Source organism: Phyllobates terribilis, unplaced genomic scaffold (genome assembly GCF_046119375.1).
Source record: "Phyllobates terribilis strain yellow unplaced genomic scaffold, ASM4611937v1 Scaffold_12__6_contigs__length_324123572, whole genome shotgun sequence".
NCBI classification, from domain to species: Eukaryota; Metazoa; Chordata; class Amphibia; order Anura; family Dendrobatidae; genus Phyllobates; species Phyllobates terribilis.
This window is the reverse complement of record NW_027362772.1, coordinates 37,453,026-37,474,683: the sequence shown is the minus strand read 5'-3', so window position 1 is coordinate 37,474,683 and position 21,658 is coordinate 37,453,026. Positions and strand designations below refer to the sequence as shown.

The 21,658-nt window shown below is 49.0% G+C and overlaps 1 protein-coding gene across 5 annotated transcripts in view; it reads left to right on the top strand.

Annotated features, from left to right (window-relative positions):
* LOC141171999 (sialic acid-binding Ig-like lectin 14) overlaps nucleotides 1–21,658 on the top strand; it is a 123,552-nt gene that overhangs the window by 10,396 nt on the left and 91,498 nt on the right. For all 5 annotated transcript variants that reach the window (XM_073655758.1, XM_073655759.1, XM_073655757.1 and 2 more), the window contains exons 2-3: nucleotides 1,566–1,724; nucleotides 8,542–8,922. In XM_073655758.1, coding sequence (XP_073511859.1) covers nucleotides 1,682–1,724; nucleotides 8,542–8,922 — 424 coding nt within the window. In that variant the 5' untranslated portion in view covers nucleotides 1,566–1,681. The remainder of the gene's footprint in view (nucleotides 1–1,565; nucleotides 1,725–8,541; nucleotides 8,923–21,658) is intronic.

Here is a 21,658-nt window from a genome sequence, read left to right as displayed (position 1 = left end):
CAGGCCTTTTCTATATCCCCACCATTTACCCAAATTATGGATGATAGAATCGTGTTAAAGCCTGATCCAGCTTTTCTCCCAAAAGTAGTCTCACGGTTTCATAGAACTCAAGAGGTAAATCTTCCAACCTTTTGTTTCCCCCCTAAAAATCAGAAAGAGGAGAAACTACATACATTAGATGTTAGAAGGTGCGTGCTTAAATATCTGGAGGTTTCACACAGTTTTAGGAAAGATAGTTCCCTATTTATATGCCATCAGGGGGCTAGAAGTGGTTGTAAAGCTTCAAAATCCACAATTGCGAGGTGGATTAGAGAGGCCATCTCCCTCGCCTACTCCTCGGGGGATAGGGAAGTACCGGAAGGGTTGAGAGCACACTCCACCAGAGCAGTAGCAACTTCCTGGGCCGAGAAGACCGGGGTTTCCATCGAAGACATATGTAAGGCTGCCACCTGGTCTTCTCCCTCCACCTTCTATAGGCATTATAGATTGGATTTGGGTGACTCTTCTGATCTCACCTTTGGGAGAAGGATGGTTCAATTGGTGGTCCCTTTTTTGCACCTTCGGAGGAAGTTACTAAAGTAATTGGCTTAAAATGAATTTGTTTTGTTGTTATTAACCTTGGCGGTCCTCTCATGCTCTGTTAACTAAACTGAGGTGGGAGAGAGGTGCCGCCCTTTTTAACCTGTAGCTTTCCTGTCCATGATGGGCGGATCCTCTCTCTCGTGGTGCTGTCATGGGCTCCGAAAAATCCCGTTACCGGTAAGTAGCTAAGGCTTTTTGCCTCTCTTAGACAGGATCAGTGATTATTATTTTTTTTATTAGTAACCATACAAACATTTTGTAAACAAGTCAGCACTGAAGTTGAAAATTGGTAAAAAGTTAAGTTTTAATTATTATGAATAGATAGATTGTATATAATCCAAAAAGAGATAGGGAACAGGAGCGTCTTAGATAAAATAAAACAAACCATTATTCAAAAATATTTTTAAATATATACGTATAAAGTTTCCAAAGAGGAATATATCGAGGGGGGAAAGAGACAAAAAGTACCACATTACACAAGCGAGCACACAATAATAATGAAAATAGCTAAGAGAAGCAGAGATATACAGCTGCACAAAAAAAAACAAACAGTCAAACAAGACCTAAGGTAGATGTGCTGCAAATCGTCAGTGGGTATATTCAGTATAGAAGGCAATATTGAGCAAGTGTAACATAGTCTCTATATAGTTTAAAGTGCCATTGCTGTAAACAACCTAGAGGGGGTCATGCGAGCAAGACCAGAGTGGTAAGTCCAAAAGAAGAGGGTAAAAAACATCAACCAGAATAAAGTCAGGATGACACAGGGATATACCCACAAATAATCAAGAAATAGTATAGGACAATGAAATGACAACTGAGTCTCCAGGTCCCAATGTGTAAAAAGCTCCTGTATACAACCTGGTGGTAGAGTGGAGGGTAACCCCGATGCGCGTTTTGCATCTGGCTTCTTGGAGGGGGGGCGTTTGTGATAGAAGATCTAGTTGTGACATGATTTTTTTTTTACTTTTGCTTAACTCCTATAGAGCAACATAACAGACAGAAAGTGAGATCTAATCTGTTCAATAGATTCTAAGCTCCATCCAACATATCAGCCAAAGTTAATCTCAGTATCAAGAAGAGGCACATAAAGTCCAACGTCATGTGGGTCAGTCTTGTGGTTATCCTCCCTCTCTTCTGGAAAGATAAGTATTACATACCAATATCTTGATGAAATGACGTTAAATTTGTTTTGATACATGTTGATACATTTTGACAACTTGGTATTTATTTTTATTTATTTATTTTTACTGATTTATTTTGCCAATCCTTAGTCTCAAGCACTCATCCAAATAATTAAAACATGCAACTTTTATTAAAAAGAAAAAAATTAACCCCATTTTAAACATCCGGAAAGGCACTGACACATATTGAAGAAAGCAAGTTTCTCTTAGCCTTCAGGATCTTCCTGGTGAGAGGTTGCAATGTTTCTTTTTACCTTAATGGAAGTTGTATATTCTAACTATTCTGGAGAGTACTGGAGACTAAATACCTGTATTTTCTCCTCTACGTGGCTTTATTGTGTATCTGTGTTATCCTGAGGATGTAAGAGTGGTATGGATGGAATGAGGTGCTCCTACAAACCCCATTATGGTCTGTGATAGATACATAAGTCATGGATGGAGTGCAGGTGTATGGAGAATGTGCAGGATCTACAGCTAGAACCCATCACTACTGTTTAAGAAGAGACAATCTGTCGTACCTGGCAGCAGCCACTAAGCAGTGAGACAGAATGGTGGTTGTACATTGTTTCCATTCTGCTGTAAGAGCTGGCAACAGCCGATCGGTGGTGGTGGTGCAAGATGTTGAACTCGACCCAATCTGATATTTACCTTTCTTAATTCATTAATATCATACTAATGGAAAACCCCTTTAAGTAGGAGCTGATTTATAATACCCAACAGCAGCCACTAACCAGTGTGACGGAGAGGTGGTGGTCCATTTTTTACATCCGGCTGTCACTGAAGCTGAAAACAGTTAATGGGTGGGGATGCCCGTTTTTGGACCCTCACCAGTCTGATATTGGATATTTTAAAAGTTTCTTGTTCTGAACAATGAAACAGATGATTGTAACAGATAATTGTATTGAATGATGAAACTAATAATTAAAGGGGTTGTCCGGTCCACTCTGTGTGTGTTATGTTCTGCTACCAGAGCTAAGGAAAGAGAGGAGATCTGTCCCTACGATAGAACTCAGCTTGATCCCTGCGATGTAACAGGGGACCTGATCCTGCGATCAGACCTGCTAAAGTCCTCAGCTAGTCTGTACGGAGACCTATAGATGTGGGGAAGGAATCCCTACAAGTTCTAGGGACTGGAAGCAAAATGGACACCTCCTAACAGAAATAGTAGCAGACAGACGAACAAACAAATAATATAGAACACAGAGGTCCGAAGACCAAGAAAACTAACAGAGTTAGAAACTGAGCACAGGCTAGCTAAAGAGTAGTAATACAATGAAGTCCAGCAAAGCCAGAAGGGCGGAGCAGGACTAAATAGGCCAACAAGGTCATGTGACCAGCAATAGAAAAAACCTAAGAGCAAGGTTCTAACAGTACCCCCCCTTCTAAGAGGATCCTCCGGATCCCCTAGGACCAGGCTTATCAGGAAATCTCCTGTGAAACGCTCTGATAAGTCTGGACGCGGAAACATCATCCGACCTCACCCATGAGTTATCCTCGGGACCGAAACCCTTCCAGGCCACGAGATACTGCAAACTACCTATATACCGTCTAGAATTAAGGATGCGAGAAATTTCATATTCCCCGTCCTCCACCACCGGGGGAACAGAGGCAGAGGCGTCACAATCCGACACAGCAGCTTTTTTCAACAGAGAGACATGAAACACGGGATTAATTCTCCAGGAGGTAGGAACCTCCAACCTAACAGCAGATTGGTTGACAACCTGAAGCACCTTAAAGGGCCCTACAAACTTGGGACCCAATTTCTTAGAAGGAATCCTCAACCGCAGATTCCTAGAGGACAACCAAACCATGTCACCAACAGCGAACAAAACCTCCTGTCGTTTCCTATCAAAGTAGTCTTTAGATTTTCTGTTAGCCTCCTGAAGATTACCACGCACATCCGTCCAAACTCTCTCCAAATCGCCGGAAAAATTCTCCTCCTCAGGCACGGCAGATACCAACTTGGAGAACGACCCAAACGACGGATGTCTCCCAGAACAACAAAAAAAAGGCGAACAACCAGCAGAAGAAGATGTATGGTTGTTTAGAGCAAATTCAGCAAGTGGCAGAAACTCAGACCACCCCTCTTGATTGTCTGCCACAAAACAACGCAAGAACTGCTCAACATCCTGGTTTTTCCTTTCTGTCTGGCCATTAGATTCAGGATGATATCCGGATGAGAACGACAAATGAACTCCCAAACTGTCACAAAAGGCGCGCCAAAAACGAGCCACGAACTGAGGTCCCCTATCAGAAACAATGTCAGTAGGAACGCCATGAAGTCTGACAATTTCCTTGACAAAGGCCTTAGCGAGAGTCTTAGCGCAGGGAAGTTTGACGAAGGGAACCAAGTGACACATCTTGCTAAAACGGTCCACAACCACCCAGATGACAGTAAAACCCTCAGAGGGGGGAAGGTCAGTTATAAAGTCCATAGCCAAATGTGTCCATGGAGCACTGGGAACCTCCAGAGGGCAAAGCAACCCCGCAGCAGGAGTATGTGAGGACTTAGATCTAGCACATATAGTACATTGACGCACCCACTTAATGACTTCCTTCTGCCATCCAGGCCACCAAAAACTGCGACCCACCAGTCTCTTGGTCTCAGAGATTCCGGGATGACCTGCCAACCAAGATTCGTGACACTCAACAAACAAATCTCTCCTAAAGGTCCCAGGCACAAACAACCTCCCATGGGGAGTGTTAGATGGGGCATTCTCCTGTGCTTTAAGAATCTCATCCTCCAAAACGGAGTCCAAAGCAGCAATCACAACACCTTCTTGTAAAATGTTCTCCTCTTTCTCAGCACCGACTATGGGAGAAAAACTGCGAGACAAGGCATCCGCCTTAACATTCTTAGTACCTGGGATGTAAGTAACGGAAAAATTAAACCGCGAGAAAAACAGTGCCCACCTAGCCTGACGGGCATTCAGGCGCTTGGCAGCATCAAGATATATCAGATTTTTATGATCCGTAAAAACCTGAACGGGAAATTCAGCACCTTCCAAGAGGTGGCGCCAGTGTTCAAATGCGAGTTTAATAGCCAATAATTCCCGATTACCAACATCGTAATTCAGTTCAGTCTCCGAAAAATTTTTTGAAAAAAAGGCACAGGGATGTACTCCATCCCCGTTATCCTGAGACAATACTGCGCCAACCCCCACAGAGGAAGCATCAACCTCAACCAAAAACGGCTTAGTCACATCAGGCTGCATAAGGATGGGAGCAGAGGTGAACCTCTCCTTGAGATACACAAAAGCCTCAATGGCCTCAGAAGTCCACTGAACCGCATCAGCACCTTTCCTGGTGAGATCGGTCAGAGGTTTGACAATAATAGAAAAATTTTTAATGAATTTTCTATAATAATTGGCGAAACCCAAAAACCTCTGTATTGATTTCAAACCAATAGGCCTAGGCCATTCCTGCACAGCTTGAACTTTCACCGGGTCCATCTCAAAACCTTCACTGGAGATAATGTAGCCCAAAAAACTAATTCTCTGTACAGAGAACTCACATTTCTCCAGCTTAGCAAAAAGTGAATTGTCTATTAACAACTGCAATACTTCACGTACGCTCCGCCAATGAGACTCCAGATCCGGCGAATAAATCAAAATGTCATCCAAATACACAACCACATTTTTGCTGATCAAAGGTCTAAGGATGTCATTAATAAGATTCTGAAAAAATGCTGGTGCATTGGTAAGACCAAAAGGCATAACCAGATTCTCAAAATGACCCACAGGAGTGTTAAAAGCAGTCTTCCATTCATCACCCTCCTTCATGCGCAACAGATTGTATGCCCCCGGAAGGTCAATTTTAGAGAACCACTTGGCCCCCACTAACTGGTTAAACAGATCAGGAATCAATGGCAGTGGGTAAGGATTGCGTACAGTAATTTTGTTAATCTCACGAAAATCCAGACAAGGATGTAAACCGCCGTTCTTTTTTTTTACAAAAAAAAATCCAACCGCCACAGGAGACTTGGAAGGCCTAATGTGACCGGCGGCCAAGCTTGTCTGTATGTATTCCTCCAAAGCCTTTCTCTCAGGAATAGTAAGGTTAAATAAACGACTTTTAGGAAGAGTCGCTCCAGGGACAAATTCAATAGTACAATCATAGTCTCTATGGGGAGGCAAAACCTGCGATTCCTTCTCAGAAAAAACTCTCCAAAAATCCTGAATAGGAACAGGCAATTCCCCCCTATCCACAGCTGCAATGCGCCCGTTACAACACTTGTCATAACATTTATGGCTCCAGGATTTAATTTCATTGGTAGACCAATCCAGTACAGGATTGTGCAATTTTAACCAGGGCAATCCCAACACCACCGGAGAAGGCAAGTTATTCAAAACTACCAAATCCAAATTCTCATGGTGAACACCATTAATAGTGAGGGGAAATTCACAGACCTTGAGAGTAACATTCTTCAAAGGGGAGCCATCCACAGAAACCACAGCAATGGGGGATGACAAAGGTTCGGGTTTTAAATTGAGTTTTTCCAAGAATCCCCCATCAATAACATTCAGAGTAGACCCACAATCGACAAACACCCGAAATTCCATTAATTTTTCCTGAGCAATAGTGGAAGCAGCTAAAAATACACCCTTGGAATTTAAACAGGCAATACGGGCATGACTGACCATTTTTTTTTCTTTCTTCATACGAAGCACACAGCTTTTAATGAAATGACCAGAATTTCCGCAATAGAAACACAAACCTTCAGAAAATCTGCGGTCCTTTTCTTGAGAGCGAGGTGCCATCGCTCCAATCTCCATCGGCTCTCCACTGTCAGTACACACATTCTCATGACCAGAAACTGACATAGCAGAGGATTTGCTCTCATTAACCATTGCACGCAGTCTCCTATCCACCCGTATAGCTAATTGCATAGCCTGTTGCAAATCTTCAGGTGTGGGATAAGCAATTAGCAAGTCTTTAACCCTCTCACTAAGCCCAGCAAGAAACAGACTCTTCAGAGCAGAATCGTTCCACCCTATTTGAGTAGACCACCGACGGAAATGAGTACAATATTTTTCCACATTACCTGATCCCTGTCTCAAATGTCTCAACTCAGTCTCAGCAGATGAGACACGATCTAGATCATCATATAATAGCCCCAAAGCAGAAAAAAAGCTATCCACTGATCTAAAGCATGGATCACTAAGTTGCAAAGAAAAGGCCCACTCCTGAGGCTCTTTGCGCAAAAGTGACATTATGAACCCTATGCACTGGGATTCATCCCCAGAGGACCTGGGTCTCAAACGAAAATACAATAAGCAAGCATTTTTAAATGAAAAAAAATCTTGATGTTCACCAAAAAATAAATCAGGCAAACGTACCTTAGGCTCCAAGAAATGTGCTCCAGGACAGTTACTCACGTGCTGACGGAGCTCGGCCACCTCCAGAGAGAGTCCCTGCAGGCGTTGAGCCAAATCCTGAACCGACACCATGATGGAGCAGAAAAATCTTTCCTTAGAGAATTTGCAGTCTGGACTTACTGTTATGTTCTGCTACCAGAGCTAAGGAAAGAGAGGAGATCTGTCCCTACGATAGAACTCAGCTTGATCCCTACGATGTAACAGGGGACCTGATCCTGCGATCAGACCTGCTAAAGTCCTCAGCTAGTCTGTACGGAGACCTATAGATGTGGGGAAGGAATCCCTACAAGTTCTAGGGACTGGAAGCAAAATGGACACCTCCTAACAGAAATAGTAGCAGACAGACGAACAAACAAATAATATAGAACACAGAGGTCCGAAGACCAAGCAAACTAACAGAGTTAGATACTGAGCACAGGCTAGCTAAAGAGTAGTAATACAATGAAGTGCAGCAAAGCCAGAAGGGCGGAGCAGGACTAAATAGGCCAACAAGGTCATGTGACCAGCAATAGAAAAAACCTAAGAGCAAGGTTCTAACAGTGTGTGACTGCAGACTTATGAATACCCCAACCAGGCACACTGTGCGCTTCGGGGATTCGCCGTTTTCAGACCCGGTATTGGAGGGTATGTATGAGCAATGCATACTACCGGCCAGTGGGCGTGGCCTCATTTCCATAAGCTTGTATGGAGCGAGGCTGCACCCTATAGGTGGACATGCCCATTGGCTCTCTGTGTCACTAGATAGGGCATGGACTCGCTCAATACAAGTGTATGGAGAGCGAGGTGACACCCATTGGCCGGCAGTATGTATAACTCATACATACCCTCCGGTCCTGAGTCTGAAACCGATGAATCCCAACAGCTCTCAGTGCATACGCTGGGGGAATTCATACGTTATCAGTCACACAGAATGACTGGTGACATCGATTTGGACCTGACAACTCCTTTAACCGGACCCTGTAAGCACAGAATGACTGTTCAATTTAACTACAGGCTGCCGGTGCATCATGACGAGGCCAAACAGTTCAGGGCACCTTCCCATCTATTTGTTCTCCACCTATCAGGTATGTCAGGTTTAGTGTATCCTACATTGGAGGTCCCTTTCAACTCTAACATTCTATGATTCTATCTCCGCCTTTTTATATCTTTCTAAAGCCAGAGCTGTCAATCAAAAAAGAAGTAGGAGGAAGATAAAGGGAAAACAAGTACAGTAGGTGGGAAGGTGCAACTAAATGTTTGGCCACACCAAGGGTTCACTGAGCGTTCACATTTGGTTTAAAAGTCATTCTGCGCTGACAAGCTGCCTTTCAGAAAAAAAAAAAATATATCAATATGTCTTTGTATTATTTGATACATGTAATTCCCGATATGTAGAAATTTTACTTTTCATATTTCTACAGGTATCACGTGCCAGGTGCGGGGCTATTCTATCCAAGTGCCCCCTGATGTCGGTGTACAGGAGGGTCTCTGTGTGACGATTCCTTGTAACTTCACAGCTGATTATAGAAAGACATTCAGTAATTCCACTGGATACTGGATACAGATACGGAAGCAGGAACCTTTATATCCTTTTTCTATCGTAGCCACTAATAATGAAAACAGTAATGTGACAAAAACAAACTTCCATCTGACGGGAAATCCAGATATTGGAGACTGCACCCTGACCATCACTGACGCCAGGAAAGAAGATCAGGGAAGGTATTTCTTCAGATTTGAAGAAAGTAAAGAGAGTAAAGTAAAATATACTTATTACAGAGACACAACAACTATTAATGTGACTGGTAAGTGTGAGGGTATCCCGCAGTATCGGTGAGATATAACTGTGCTGTGTATCTGCTCTGTGTCACTGAGCTGCTCTTAATAATTAATGAGTAGAAGGTGCCGCTCCTCATGAAGTGTTTGCCGGCTCCGTCCTCCACATTACAACCATGTTGCTCCATCGCATTTGAATTAAGAGATAAAGAGTTCTGATAGAAAAAAGAAAAAAAATCCTGGTTCTTTGTAGATTTTATGAAGTCCAATATGTTTCCATAGTTAGTTAACTTACAAACCTTGGTTATTGGTTTGCATTTTATTATCATTTTGCTTGTTATATTGTATCTTCATTTGTTTATCTGACTATACACAGTGTGAGGCAGTGACCGGGATCGTATATGAGGGACGGTATATATCCCCCAGAATGTGTACAGAGACCTATTAAATCCATTGGAGTGCACTGCAGTCACAAAATCACCTGCGGCTGCAATGCAGGAATAAAGGTGAGCATTGACCTGGTCAGGCTATCTGGCTAAGGCAGATTAGTAAAACCCGGCAGGGCCTTCATTTCTTGGCGGAGGCTACAGGAAGGCTGTGGGGCGGCCTCCTCCCTCCAACCCGGGTTTTCCAGTGGCTCTTGCCACAGGTACTTTAAAAGCCCTGCATTAACCCTGCGTGGCTGTTGCCCACGGCAACCGTTGTATAAGGACTCATGTAACCCGGCTGGGAACCAGAGGACTTTTCTGTTTACCCGTGAGTTGCTAAATAAAGCTGTTTATGTAAGACTTACTTGGGTCACTACCTCAGTTACTGAACGATGTGAACACCGCCGCCTTATAGCTTGGTGGAGAAAGCGGGCATTGAAACTGAGGCATACCCCCATCGGCAGTTGCATGACCACAATCCGGCCTGCCACCTTTCAGCCCCACCCCATGGACAAAATGGAGGAGCTGTTAAAGCAGCTGGTACTCAACCAGCAGCAGAAACTGCAGTCTCAGGTGCAACAGCAGGAGCAGCACGTGACTCTCCAGCAGCAACAGCAGGAGCAGGAGCAGCAGCATAATCAGCAGCAGCTTCTGTACCAGCAGCAGCAAAAAACAAATGAACTGTTGCTGCAACAGATTGCTTCCCTGCGGGAGACGCCGACGGTACCAGCCCCGGAACGTCCAGAGGCCCGGGTCAAGGTTCACTCAGCGTTGAGGAAGATGGGACTGGAGGATGACGTGGAAGCCTTCCAGATCATTTATGAGTAGTGTTGAGCCGCCCCCGTAGTGTTCGAGTTCGGTTCGGTTCGTCGAACACCCGTGTGTTCGCCGAACTGTTCGTCGAACTGTTCGTCGAACACCTTCGAACACTGTTAAAACCAATGGCAGGCAAACAAAAACACATAGAAACACATAGAAAACACCTTCAAAGGTGTCCAAAAGCTGACAAACTGCTCAGAAGACACAACTAACACATGGAAAAGTGACAAGTACATATAGTCATGCGAAAAGAAAAGAGGTGGAGGAGTAAAAGGAGGGGGAGACACAAATATAGGCATGTCATGCCCTTCTAAAATCCAAAAAGTGAGAAGCCGACACGTTCAGTCCGCTCCTGCCCGTGCCACCTCCGTGTCGCCGGGTTTGTGCCAGAGCCGCGGTGAACCCTGACGGCCAGCCCCCCTCTCCCAATACTGGTGCCTGTCCGCTGGTGGGTCGAGCGAGCCCCCCTGTGGTGGAGGCAGCTCTAAGCTTTTTAATTTAAATTGTCTCTCTAATTTGAATGAATACACTTTAAATCCATTTACAAGGATCTATTGGAGGGCAAGTCTCATGCCAGCAGCCGCGTAATTCCAGCTCCAGTAGCGTCCACTAAAGCTGCTGCAGTTAAAAAGCTTTTATAAGGATCGAGCTCGGCTGTCCACCGCAAGGCATCCTACTGCCAGTCCCAGCCCCTATGCCTTGGGGTGCCTCCTGATGCTCTACACTGAGTATCCCGTGGTCCCGAAGTATTTCCTTTGAAAAAATTAAGTGTCCAAACTACAGGTGGTGTAGCTTGCTTAACAGCCGGGATAATCCGCTGACTAGCAGACACTGCTACTAGGCACAAAGTATTTCCTGGGCTAGATGCAGTTAAAAATTTGTAATTAGATACTCTCGTTGGATGCTGAGAAAGCATTCCATAGAGTCTCCTGGCACGCCATATATGATTCTCTTAAAAAGCTTGGGGTAGGGGTCTAGGGGACCCTTTTATAGCCAAAATCACGGCCCTGTATCACAATACGTCACCTAGGCTGAAGATAAATGGAACTGTAGCACCCTGAGGGCTCGGTTGCTACAGAGGTATTGCACCTCACCCAGAGGTGTGATATCTCACTCTCAGGTAAGGATGGAGTATGGATCAGGACCCGACACCTGCATGCATTACACCACATTGCCGTGGTGCAGGGCGACCAATATGCCTCTGAGATGGGCACGACAGTCCCTGTCCCTGGCTGAAGTGGGGGGAGGGAACACTGAGGAAGGGGAACCCTGTAGTGCAGGAGCAGGGAGGAAGCAGTTCCTGGGTGCATTGAGAAGGGAGTATAAAAGGTGGGCACCATCTTAGTTCAGTGCAGAGAAGTCTGAGCAGAAGTGGCAGGGAGCAGGGGCTCTGCATGAGCTCTGCTCCGGAGGCGGGCCTAGTAACACAGGCCCAGGCCTGGAAGAGGGAGAAGGAAGGAAGAGGAGCGGAGAAGGCTCCAGGAACGAGGAATGAAGGGATCCCAGGGGTGCGGACGGGCGAGTAGCCACCACACGCCCGAATCCACCTGCGTGGAGGGGTCAGGCCAAAGGGGGAGACCGGTCCCCGAAACTAGTGGAGGCAGGAAACGACCCTCAGCTAGAAACCGGAGGCTCTGACATTTTATGTGGCGCAGCCCCTCGCTACACCCGCTAGGAAGGCACCACATAGGGTCAGGGAAACTGGCGCCAAGTTTACCAAGAGGAGGCCCGAGGCAGTCGGACAGAAGGGTTGGTAAGAAAGGCCAGACAAAGGACACACAAAGGGGGTCCTGTGAAGCGCTCCAAAGTTATCTGGGAGTTGTCTGAGCCCCTCACCTGGTGAGCACAGTACGACGTGGGCAGCCGTTACCTGCAGACGTGGTCTGGATAATAAGAACTGTGAGTAAAGGCCCTGGACTGCATCACTGACTCCGTGTCGTTACTGCTGCTGCCCTGCACCATCACCCCCATCCTCCGCATACACTGCCCTGAGGCTATACTCCTCCCTTGGGGAGTTATGCTACGCTCTGCTGCACCCACAACACCAGCCTCAGCGGTCTGCCCTGCAGCGGCGGTTCACTCTGACCGCAATCCACGGGTGGCGTAGTCGGACATTTAAACATCAAAACCACATAAATAGTTCCGCCACTGGTTTGACCACCCTGAGCCACGGAACCGGGTCGCCGCCACGAAGACTACAACCACCAGCATCCACCAAAAAGGGTCCGGCTCCGGGTGTCCCAAGGCCCAGGGGTGCATCAGAACATTTTCATCATCTTTCACAATCACCAATGGGACAAGGCAGGGATGTCCTCTGTCCCCTCTCTTATACATCCTAGTGACGGAGCACCTGCTCTCATCAATTCGCCATAACCCCAATATTAGGTGGATTGAGGTGGGAGGCACCGAGTACAAGTGCTCTCTATTTGCTGATGATGTCCTAGTATATATCACTCAATCACATATATCCATCCATGCTGTTATGGCTGAAATAGATCACTTTGTTACATGGTCAAATTTTAAAATCAATGCAGTGAAGTCTGAGGCCCTCGATGTCTCCCTCCCCAAATCCATATAGGATTAGAGATGAGCGTTGTTCTACTCGAACTGTTCGCCAATCTCAAATTCGAGCTGTTTTGGGCGGTGTTCGAGCCGTTCGGCGAACACGAGCAATTTGAGAAAAATTCGGCTGTTCGAGGTTATGTTCGATAACTGTTCGTGCACCAAAATCATAACTGGATTTTTTCTCAGTAATGATGAAAATTAATGTTAATACGCAGTTTGAGTGTACAGCGGGGTGGGGGGAGGGGCAGGGGATGGATCTGACTCGCCCCCTGGGCCAGTGCTGTAGTGCGGCGCGCGTGCGCGCGGGGAATACCCGGAGCCGGATCCAATGGGGGTAGTAGTCTTCGTGTGGCGGTGACCCGGTCCGTGCCCAGGGTGGTCAAACTAAGTGGCAGTTATTGGTATGATGGTATTAGTGTCCGACTACGCCACCCGTTGAATGCAGCTATGAAGCCGCCGCTGCAGGGCAGTCCGCTGAGGCCGGTGGTACGGATGTGCAGCGTGGATGGTATAACCCCCAACGGGAGGGGTATGGCCTCAGGGCAGAGGATGAGGTTGATGTTGGGAGTGATGGTGTGGATGTCCCAGCACTAATGGTGCGACAAGGAAGCACGGAGACGCGAGGGTACAGTACAGGGACTTTACTGATGGTACAAGGCAAATTCCCCCGGGAGTACTGGCTAGTAGTTGGGGCCTGGTTAGTCTGCGAGTAAGCCGGAGTTCCCCTGGCCAGGTGGAGTTGTAGGCCTTCCCGTTAGTCTGTACCCTTCCTGGCTACCCTGCTTTCGGCGGTTACAAGTAGCCTACGTCCCTGGGTATACCGTGTGGTGCTCACCCGTATGGCTGGTGACCTGGTGCCTCCTGTTAGCCTCCGCTCTGGGATGGCGGTGCTGGTCCCTTCGTTGTGACTGAGCCTCCGGGCTTTTATGGCCAGAGGACCTGGAATCCACTGCCGGATGGATTCTGCTTCTGGGTATATCTTAGTCCCCACAGCCTCGGACTCCTGTGTCCGGTCTTTGTACCTTCTCCCAGGGCGAGCTCTGCACAGCTCCAGCCCCGGGCGCTTCTCCTTGGCTCCTACAGAGCTCCTGATGTCTCTCTGTCCCTGTTTCTGCGTTTCCAGACCAGACTCCGTCTCTGTCTGGAACTCCTCTCTCTAACCCTGCCTCAGCCCCAGTTTATGTAGTGGAAGTTCTTCCCCTCCCAGGACTGGGCAGGAGGTGTGGTATGCTTAGGATTCCTGCCCAGGAGACCTCCCACCTGCTCACAGACGTAATATTGCTATTACTGTGGAAACCAGACCACTGGGGTGCCACATTCCCCCCTAGTGAAATTTACCCGGACTAAACATAACAGGGTATAAACAATAACAATTAAATACATGAGATGGTCACGGCGTGTCCGTAACCGGGAAGCAATAAGGGTGTCCATTTCACCAAAGAACAGGGAGCCGTAACCAGGTAGGGGTCTGTCCTGCCCCGAGTCTTTAACAGTCTGTAGTCCATTCCTGGGTTACGCTCCAAACATATTTACAACAGAGTTCCGGTTACTCACTGTCCATAACCTGTCAGTCCATATAAAGAAACCTGTAACTGAAAAACATAATTAGCAACGGCTACAACAAAACAGGTAAACATAAAATAGTTAAAGCAACTAGCCAACTTAGATTCTCCAACGTACGGGCATCTGGCCTCTGGTAACCCTTGTGGACCTACGGAGCTCACTAACTGGTCCTGCACTACAGGGTGTAGGAGGTGTTATGGGCAGGCTGGGCAGCTTTCTGCGCACTCTTTGGCTCACTAGGGGCACGGCAGGCTCACTACTAGCAGAGTGTTGATCCTCCTGTACTGCTGGTGTGGACTCTTCTGCCTCTTGGGCCGGCTCCTCTTCCAGCTCTACTGGTTCTTCTGTAGGCACTTGCGGGGCTGGCTGGAGAAAGGTGAGGACGGGTACCACGACAGCACCGTTTACTTGTGTCCAACACCGGGGGAAGTCTCCGAGTACAGTCCTGATCATTTCTTCCCTTTCCTCTGCGGGTCGAGGGTTTTCTTGATCTTCTTCTTCAGGGCTTTGCAGCTGCTCGGGACACTTCTTCAGGTGGTCTCTGGAGACAACGGCTGTGGTTTCTCCTCCATCCTTACTGATCACGCAAATCTTTGGGCTCTCATGGCTTGATGGCAGTACGGTGTACGGGTCCTTCTCCCACTGGTCGTCCAACTTGTGGAGCCGTCTTTTCCTCTTCAAGACCTGCTCTCCAGGTACCAGGGGAACAGCGGGAGCATACTGATTATAAGCCCTCTCTTGCCTTTCTCTAGCTTGAGACAGACTTCGCTCCACGCTCTCCTGCACTTTCCGATACTGCTGCTGCCGCCCTGTATCCCAATCTGCCTCTGGCGAGGTGTCCTCGGGCGTCAGGACTCCCATATCCAGGTCGATAGGCAGCTTACCAGGTCTCGCTCTCATTAGGTAAGCCGGGGTACAGTTGGTAGAACCTACAGGGATGTGGTTGTATAGGTCCACCAGATCAGGCAGCTTCTCAGGCCACATACTGCGTTCTTCCAGGGGCAATGTTTTCAGGAGGTCTATCACCACCTGGTTCATCTTCTCGCAGAGTCCATTAGTTTGTGGGTGATAGGGCGTTGTTCTTATCTTCGTGCAGCCATACAGGTTGCAGAACTCCTGGAAGACTTCCGCTTCGAAGGCTGGCCCTTGGTCTGTCAGCACTTGGTCCGGGTACCCGTGTGGATGGCAGAAGTGCTGCTGGAAGGCTCTAGCTGCTGTTTGAGCCGTTAAGTCCTTGACCGGGACCACCACCAGGAACCGGGAGTAATGATCTACGATTGTGAGGGCGTAGACATACCGAGATCTGCTTGGAGCCAGTTTCACATGGTCCAGGGCTACCAGTTCCAGTGGCTGTCGGGTGATGATGGGCTGCAAGGGAGTCTTCTGGCTGGCACGGTCCTTCCTTCTTAGGTGGCACGGTCCACAGTCTCTGCACCACCTCTCGATGGCTCCTCTCATGCCTACCCAGTAGAACCGTTCACGCAATAAGAACTCCAGCTTCTTCCACCCGAAATGTCCTGCTCCGTTGTGGTACGCCTCCAGAATCATAGCCGCGTCTCGTCTGGGGACCACTACCTGCCAGGTCAACTCATGCGTTCGAGAGTTAACCATTCTCCGGCACAACTTCTCCCTGTAGAGGAACAGCCTACTTTTCTCCTTCCACAGTTGCTTAGTCTCCTCTGGGGTGTCTGGGTCCAGACTGGCATCGGCTTGGGTCAGCATTTCCTTCACCAGGCGGACTGCAGGATCACTGTCTTGCGTCTCCGCCCAGTTGTAGTGGGGCAAGGGATTGAACGTCGCGGAGCGCCTGTCCTTCACACGGCTGGAATACAGGGTAATCCCATGACGGTGGAACGCAGGGAGCTCAACTTCTTCCAGATCTTCTGGATCTTCCCCTACGTCCGGTAAGTTTGGCATTCTAGACAGGGCATCCGCGTTGGCATTTGAGCGTCCTGCCCGGTATTTCATGGTGAATTCAAAGTTGGACAGGCGAGCCATCCATCTCTGTTCCAGAGCACCGAGCCTTGCAGTGTCCAGGTGTGTCAACGGGTTGTTATCCGTGTGCACGATGAATTTGGAGGAGGCAAGGTAATGCTTGAAACGTTCGGTCACTGCCCACACTACTGCCAGGAACTCCAGCTTGAATGAGCTATAATTCTCAGGGTTCCTCTCGGTGGGTCATAGCTTTCGGCTAGCGTAAGCGATTACCCGTTCTTTTCCTTGCTGGATCTGGGACAGCACGGCTCCTAGCCCGATGTTACTTGCGTCCGTGTGGAGGATAAAGGGCTGGCTGTAGTCTGGATATGCCAGGATTTCATCCCCCTGGAGGGCCATCTTCAGCTAGCAAAAGGACTCCTCTTCCAGCTTTTCCCACCTGAAGGGCGGCTTCTGGTTTTTGGCTTTTCGAGATTGACCTATCAGGAGGTCCTGCATAGGGGCTGCCATTTTGGTGAAACCGGGAATGAATCTTCGGTAGTAGCCTACCAACCCGAGGAACTGCCGCACTTCCTTTATGCTGGAGGGTCTTGGCCAGTCCTTAATCACGGTGATCTTATCAGGGTCAGGAGCCACTCCGTCAGCACTCACCACGTGTCCCAGGTATTGCACCTTTGGTTTCAGGAGATGACACTTGGAGGGTTTCACCTTTAGGCCGTAGTTTGCCAGAGCTTCGAACACTTCTGCCAGGTGTTTCAGGTGGTCCTCGTAGGTCTTGGAATAGACAATGACATCGTCCAGGTATAACAGGACCGTCTCGAAGTTCCGGTGTCCCAGACAGCATTCCATCAACCGTTGGAAGGTTCCTGGTGCGTTGCAGAGCCCGAACGGCATGCAGTTAAATTCGCTGAGACCCATCGGGGTGGTGAATGCGGTCTTCTCCCGGTCTGCCTCTGCTACAGGAACCTGCCAGTACCAGCTAGTGAGATCCAAAGTAGAGAAGAAGTTAGCAGATTTTAATGCAGCTAAGGACTCTTCTATCCTTGGTAACGGGTACGCATCTTTGTGTGTGATACGGTTGACCTTCCTGTAGTCTACACACATTCTCATAGTGTTGTCTTTCTTTTTCACTAAGACTAGTGGAGCTGCCCAGGGGCTACAGCTGTCTCTGATTACCCCAGCCTCCTTCATGTCTCTAAGCATCCCCTTGGCGTGTTGGTAGTGTGCAGGGGGTACGGGTCGGTATCTCTCCTTTATGGGAGGATGGTCTCCCGTGGGGATGTGGTGTTCTACCCCCTTTACTCGCCCGAAGTCTAACGGGTGTTTACTAAACACTCTCTCGTACTCTTGAACCACCCGATAGACTCCTTGTTTCTGGTGTGAGGGAGTGGAGTCGGTACCCAGATGTAGTTGCTGACACCAGTCCCCCACTGGTTTCTTAGAGCCGTTACCTTCCTCTGGTTGAGATGGAGGCAAGGGTTCCACGGCCTGTACAGAATTCTGGTTTATGGTGAACAATTTAGCTAGCGTGGCATACCGGGGCAGGTGTACTTCTCTCTCACCGATATTTATGATGCGAACGGGCACCCTCCCATGGCGTACATCGACCACCCCCCGTGCTGTCAAAATGGTGGGCCTACTGTTTGAGTAGACGGGTTCTACCATTGCTTGGTAGTCTCTACCTCTTAGACCAATAGCTGCCCGGCACCAAATCATCATCTCACTTTTTGGGGGCATGGCAATAGGGAACGGGTCACACATTCTCACGCTACCTATCTCACCACCAGATAGTTCCACCTGTTGCCGCTTCATCAGTGCCCGGATCTCTTTTTGAAGCACACGCTGCTGGCCGGAACTGGCGTTCTTGGCAACCTGCTGTAAAATGAGAATCACCTCTGCAAGACAATTTTCAATTACATTGGTTCCCAGGGTGATTCTAGGGTGACTCTCATGACGGTCTATGTCCACAATGATCAGTCCCTGTGCTGCCAGTTCGACTTTACCGATTTTAATGGTCATCTCTTTAAATCCGATCTGTGGCACGGGCTGACCATTGCTGGCGATGATACTCAAGTCGTCGTCTGGGTAGCGGGTTATATCCGAGTCATTCCAGTACTGCTTGAAGAGCACGTACGGGATGGTGGTGACCTGTGACCCGGTGTCAAGTAGGGCACTCATAGGAATGCCATCCAGTACTACAGGCAAGACTGGACGTCCTCCCACGTATTTGTCACGCCAGTTCGATGGGCCTGGTGATCTTATTCCTAGGGGTTGGCCCTCTACCCCAGGTTGTGCCAGTTTAAAAGGACAGTACCTTGCCATATGTCCGGGTTGATTGCAGCGGCGGCAAATAGGTCGTCCGTCCTCGTTGTATCGATCGCTGGGTCTTCCTCTGGCCGGTGGGGTCCTCCTTGGTCGGCGCCACGGGATGTCCTCCGGTCCGGATGCCAGCTCGATCTTCCCTGCAGTAGAAACCTGTAAAGACTGCACAGTTCGGGTTAGCGCGGCAACGCTTTTAGTTAGCTCTTGGACCTGATGGTGCAGGTCTGTAGCCGGGTCACTGTTTAAAGCCTGCGCATCAGCTCCCACAGGCCCTGCAGACAAGGGCGCCATCTCCTGGTGATAAGTGATAGCAGGGCGCCTGTGGGTCACAGCGCCACCTGGTGCCGGTTCTCGGAGCACCCGGATGGCTCTGTCCTTGAACTGTGCAAAGTCCAGGTCAGGGTCCTGTAAGGCCATTGCCCGCAACTGGGTTCGGTGGGCATTGCACAGTAGACCCTCAATGAATTGTTCAGTCAACAGCTTATCTTCATTTCCCACGCTGTCAGGGTCTGCCTGCTTAATGGCTCTCAGGGCCTCTTGTAGGTTTAGAGCATAGTCTCTTATACTCTCATGTGCCCGTTGTTTGCACCCATAAAATCTTAGTTTTATTTCGGCTGAGGTGCGGGTGTCAAATGTGTCTTTCAGCCGGGTTAGTATGTCTCTGACAGTCCTCTTCCTCCCAGGTGGCCAGGACTTTACCTCCCTTTGGGCTGCCCCGATTAATTGGGCCACCAGGATGCTCACTTTTTGCGCCTCCGTGAGGGGATACACCTGGAAGAGGCTATCCAGCCTTTCTCTGAAGTCATTTAGGGTATGTGACTCCCCTGAGTACTGGGGTAGCCAGGCTGCCCCCCGGGATATAGGGCATGGTGAAAGGCATGACCGCAGCAGCGGTGGTGCTGGCGGCGGCTGTGGCGGTGAAGCTCTCCTCCGTATCCGACATCCTTCTCCCCCCTAGTGGACCGTGGCCTACCTTGCGATGATCCTCTTCCGTAGGCCGCGGCTCCGCAGTGGATCGTCAGGGTTGAGGACCTTCCGTCGCGCTCCTGTGACGTCGGGGTCTGCTGGGCTCCTTCCAGGACCTTACGCAACGTCCGGACGTGAGGCAGGGCTTCAGTTCTCGCGGGCTTTCGGAGTCCACGCCCCTCTTCTTCCCGCGCGGCGCCCTCAAGATGGCGTCCAATGGCGGGAAAACTCCACGGATGGCGGGAAGAAGGCAGAAGATGGCGTCGGATGGCGGGAATCGGCTCCAGATGGCGGGAAACGACTCCGGACGGCGGGAAACTTCACCACAGGTAAGTATAAAAGTCTCTTTTTTCAGGCTCGCAGTACCCGGTGGTTGCGGGCACGTAATCCTGCCGACTACGCCAAAATTGACTCGCTCCCTGGGCCAGTGCTGTAGTGCGGCGCGCGTGCGCGCGGGGAATACCCGGAGCTGGATCCGATGGGGGTAGTAGTCTTCGTGTGGCGGTGACCCGGTCCGTGCCCAGGGTGGTCAAACTAAGTGGCAGTTATTGGTATGATGGTATTAGTGTCCGACTACGCCACCCGTTGAATGCGGCTATGAAGCCGCCGCTGCAGGGCAGTCCGCTGAGGCCGGTGGTACGGATGTGCAGCGTGGATGGTATAACCCCCAACGGGAGGGGTATGGCCTCAGGGCAGAGGATGAGGTTGATGTTGGGAGTGATGGTGTGGATGTCCCAGCACTAATGGTGCGACAAGGAAGCACGGAGACGCGAGGGTACAGTTCAGGGACTTTACTGATGGTACAAGGCAAATTCCCCAGGGAGTACTGGCTAGTAGTTGGGGCCTGGTTAGTCTGCGAGTAAGCCGGAGTTCCCCTGGCCAGGTGGAGTTGTAGGCCTTCCCGTTAGTCTGTACCCTTCCTGGCTACCCTGCTTTCTGCGGTTACAAGTAGCCCACGTCCCTGGGTATACCGTGTGGTGCTCACCCGTATGGCTGGTGACCTGGGGCCTCCTGTTAGCCTCCGCTCTGGGATGGCGGTGCTGGTCCCTTCGTTGTGACTGAGCCTCCGGGCTTTTATGGCCAGAGGACCTGGAATCCACTGCCGGATGGATTCTGCTGCTGGGTATATCTTAGTCCCCACCTCCTCGGACTCCTGTGTCCAGTTTTTGTACCTTCTCCCAGGGCGAGCTCTGCACAGCTCCAGCCCCTGGCGCTTCTCCTTGGCTCCTACAGAGCTCCTGATGTCTCTCTGTCCCTGTTTCTGCGTGTCCAGACCAGACTCCGTCTCTGTCTAGAACTCCTCTCTCTAACCCTGCCTCAGCCCCAGTTTATGTAGGGGAAGTTCTTCCCCTCCCAGGACTGGGCAGGAGGTGTGGTATGCTTAGGATTCCTGCCCAGGAGACCTCCCACCTGCTCACAGACGTAATATTGCTATTACTGTGGAAACCAGACCCCTGGGGTGCCACAGATCTCTGCAGGAACAATGAAATCTCCATTTTTTTTTCTCTTTCCCGCATTTGCAGTGGGGAGGTGCAATCTGTCAGCCTATCAGCAGCGCACACACGGAGCGAAGTGCTTTTTTTCACACATCCAAGGGCATGTGTCATTGGCAGTGTATGTCACATGTCCTTGCCCTATAAGACCAAGCCATTTTCCCCGTCGCCACCATTTTCTCACTGCTGCAGCTGCGTTTTAGACGGCACCGCTGTTGCTGTGTGCGCTATACCTTGTTAATTTCAAGCCAATTTTCGCACAAATCTACAGATAGCTTGGGAGTAGGGAATAGTTGTGATTGCAGTCCTTTTAAGGACTAGGTTACAGCATTTCCTACGACTTTTATCAGGCAGGTCTGTGCTCTTAAACAGATAGATTGTGGAAGTAAAGACTAATTTTAATTGGAGTCCTTTTCAGGACTAGGTTACATCAGTTCCTATCAGTTTTTGCCAGGCAGGTCTGTGCCAGTGCTGTGCAAGTTTTTTTCACAGCATTTGGCTGAATCTAGCAAAGCTAATCCTTTTTGGCCTATTGCAGAGTGTGTTAGTCAGTGGAGTAGCCTATCTGTGTTGCAAGATATACCACCTGTGTATAGAATACCAATTTTTTTACTGCACCTAGTGAAGTAAAATCTTTTGGGCATAGCATCATTCTATTAGTCCATCTATACTGA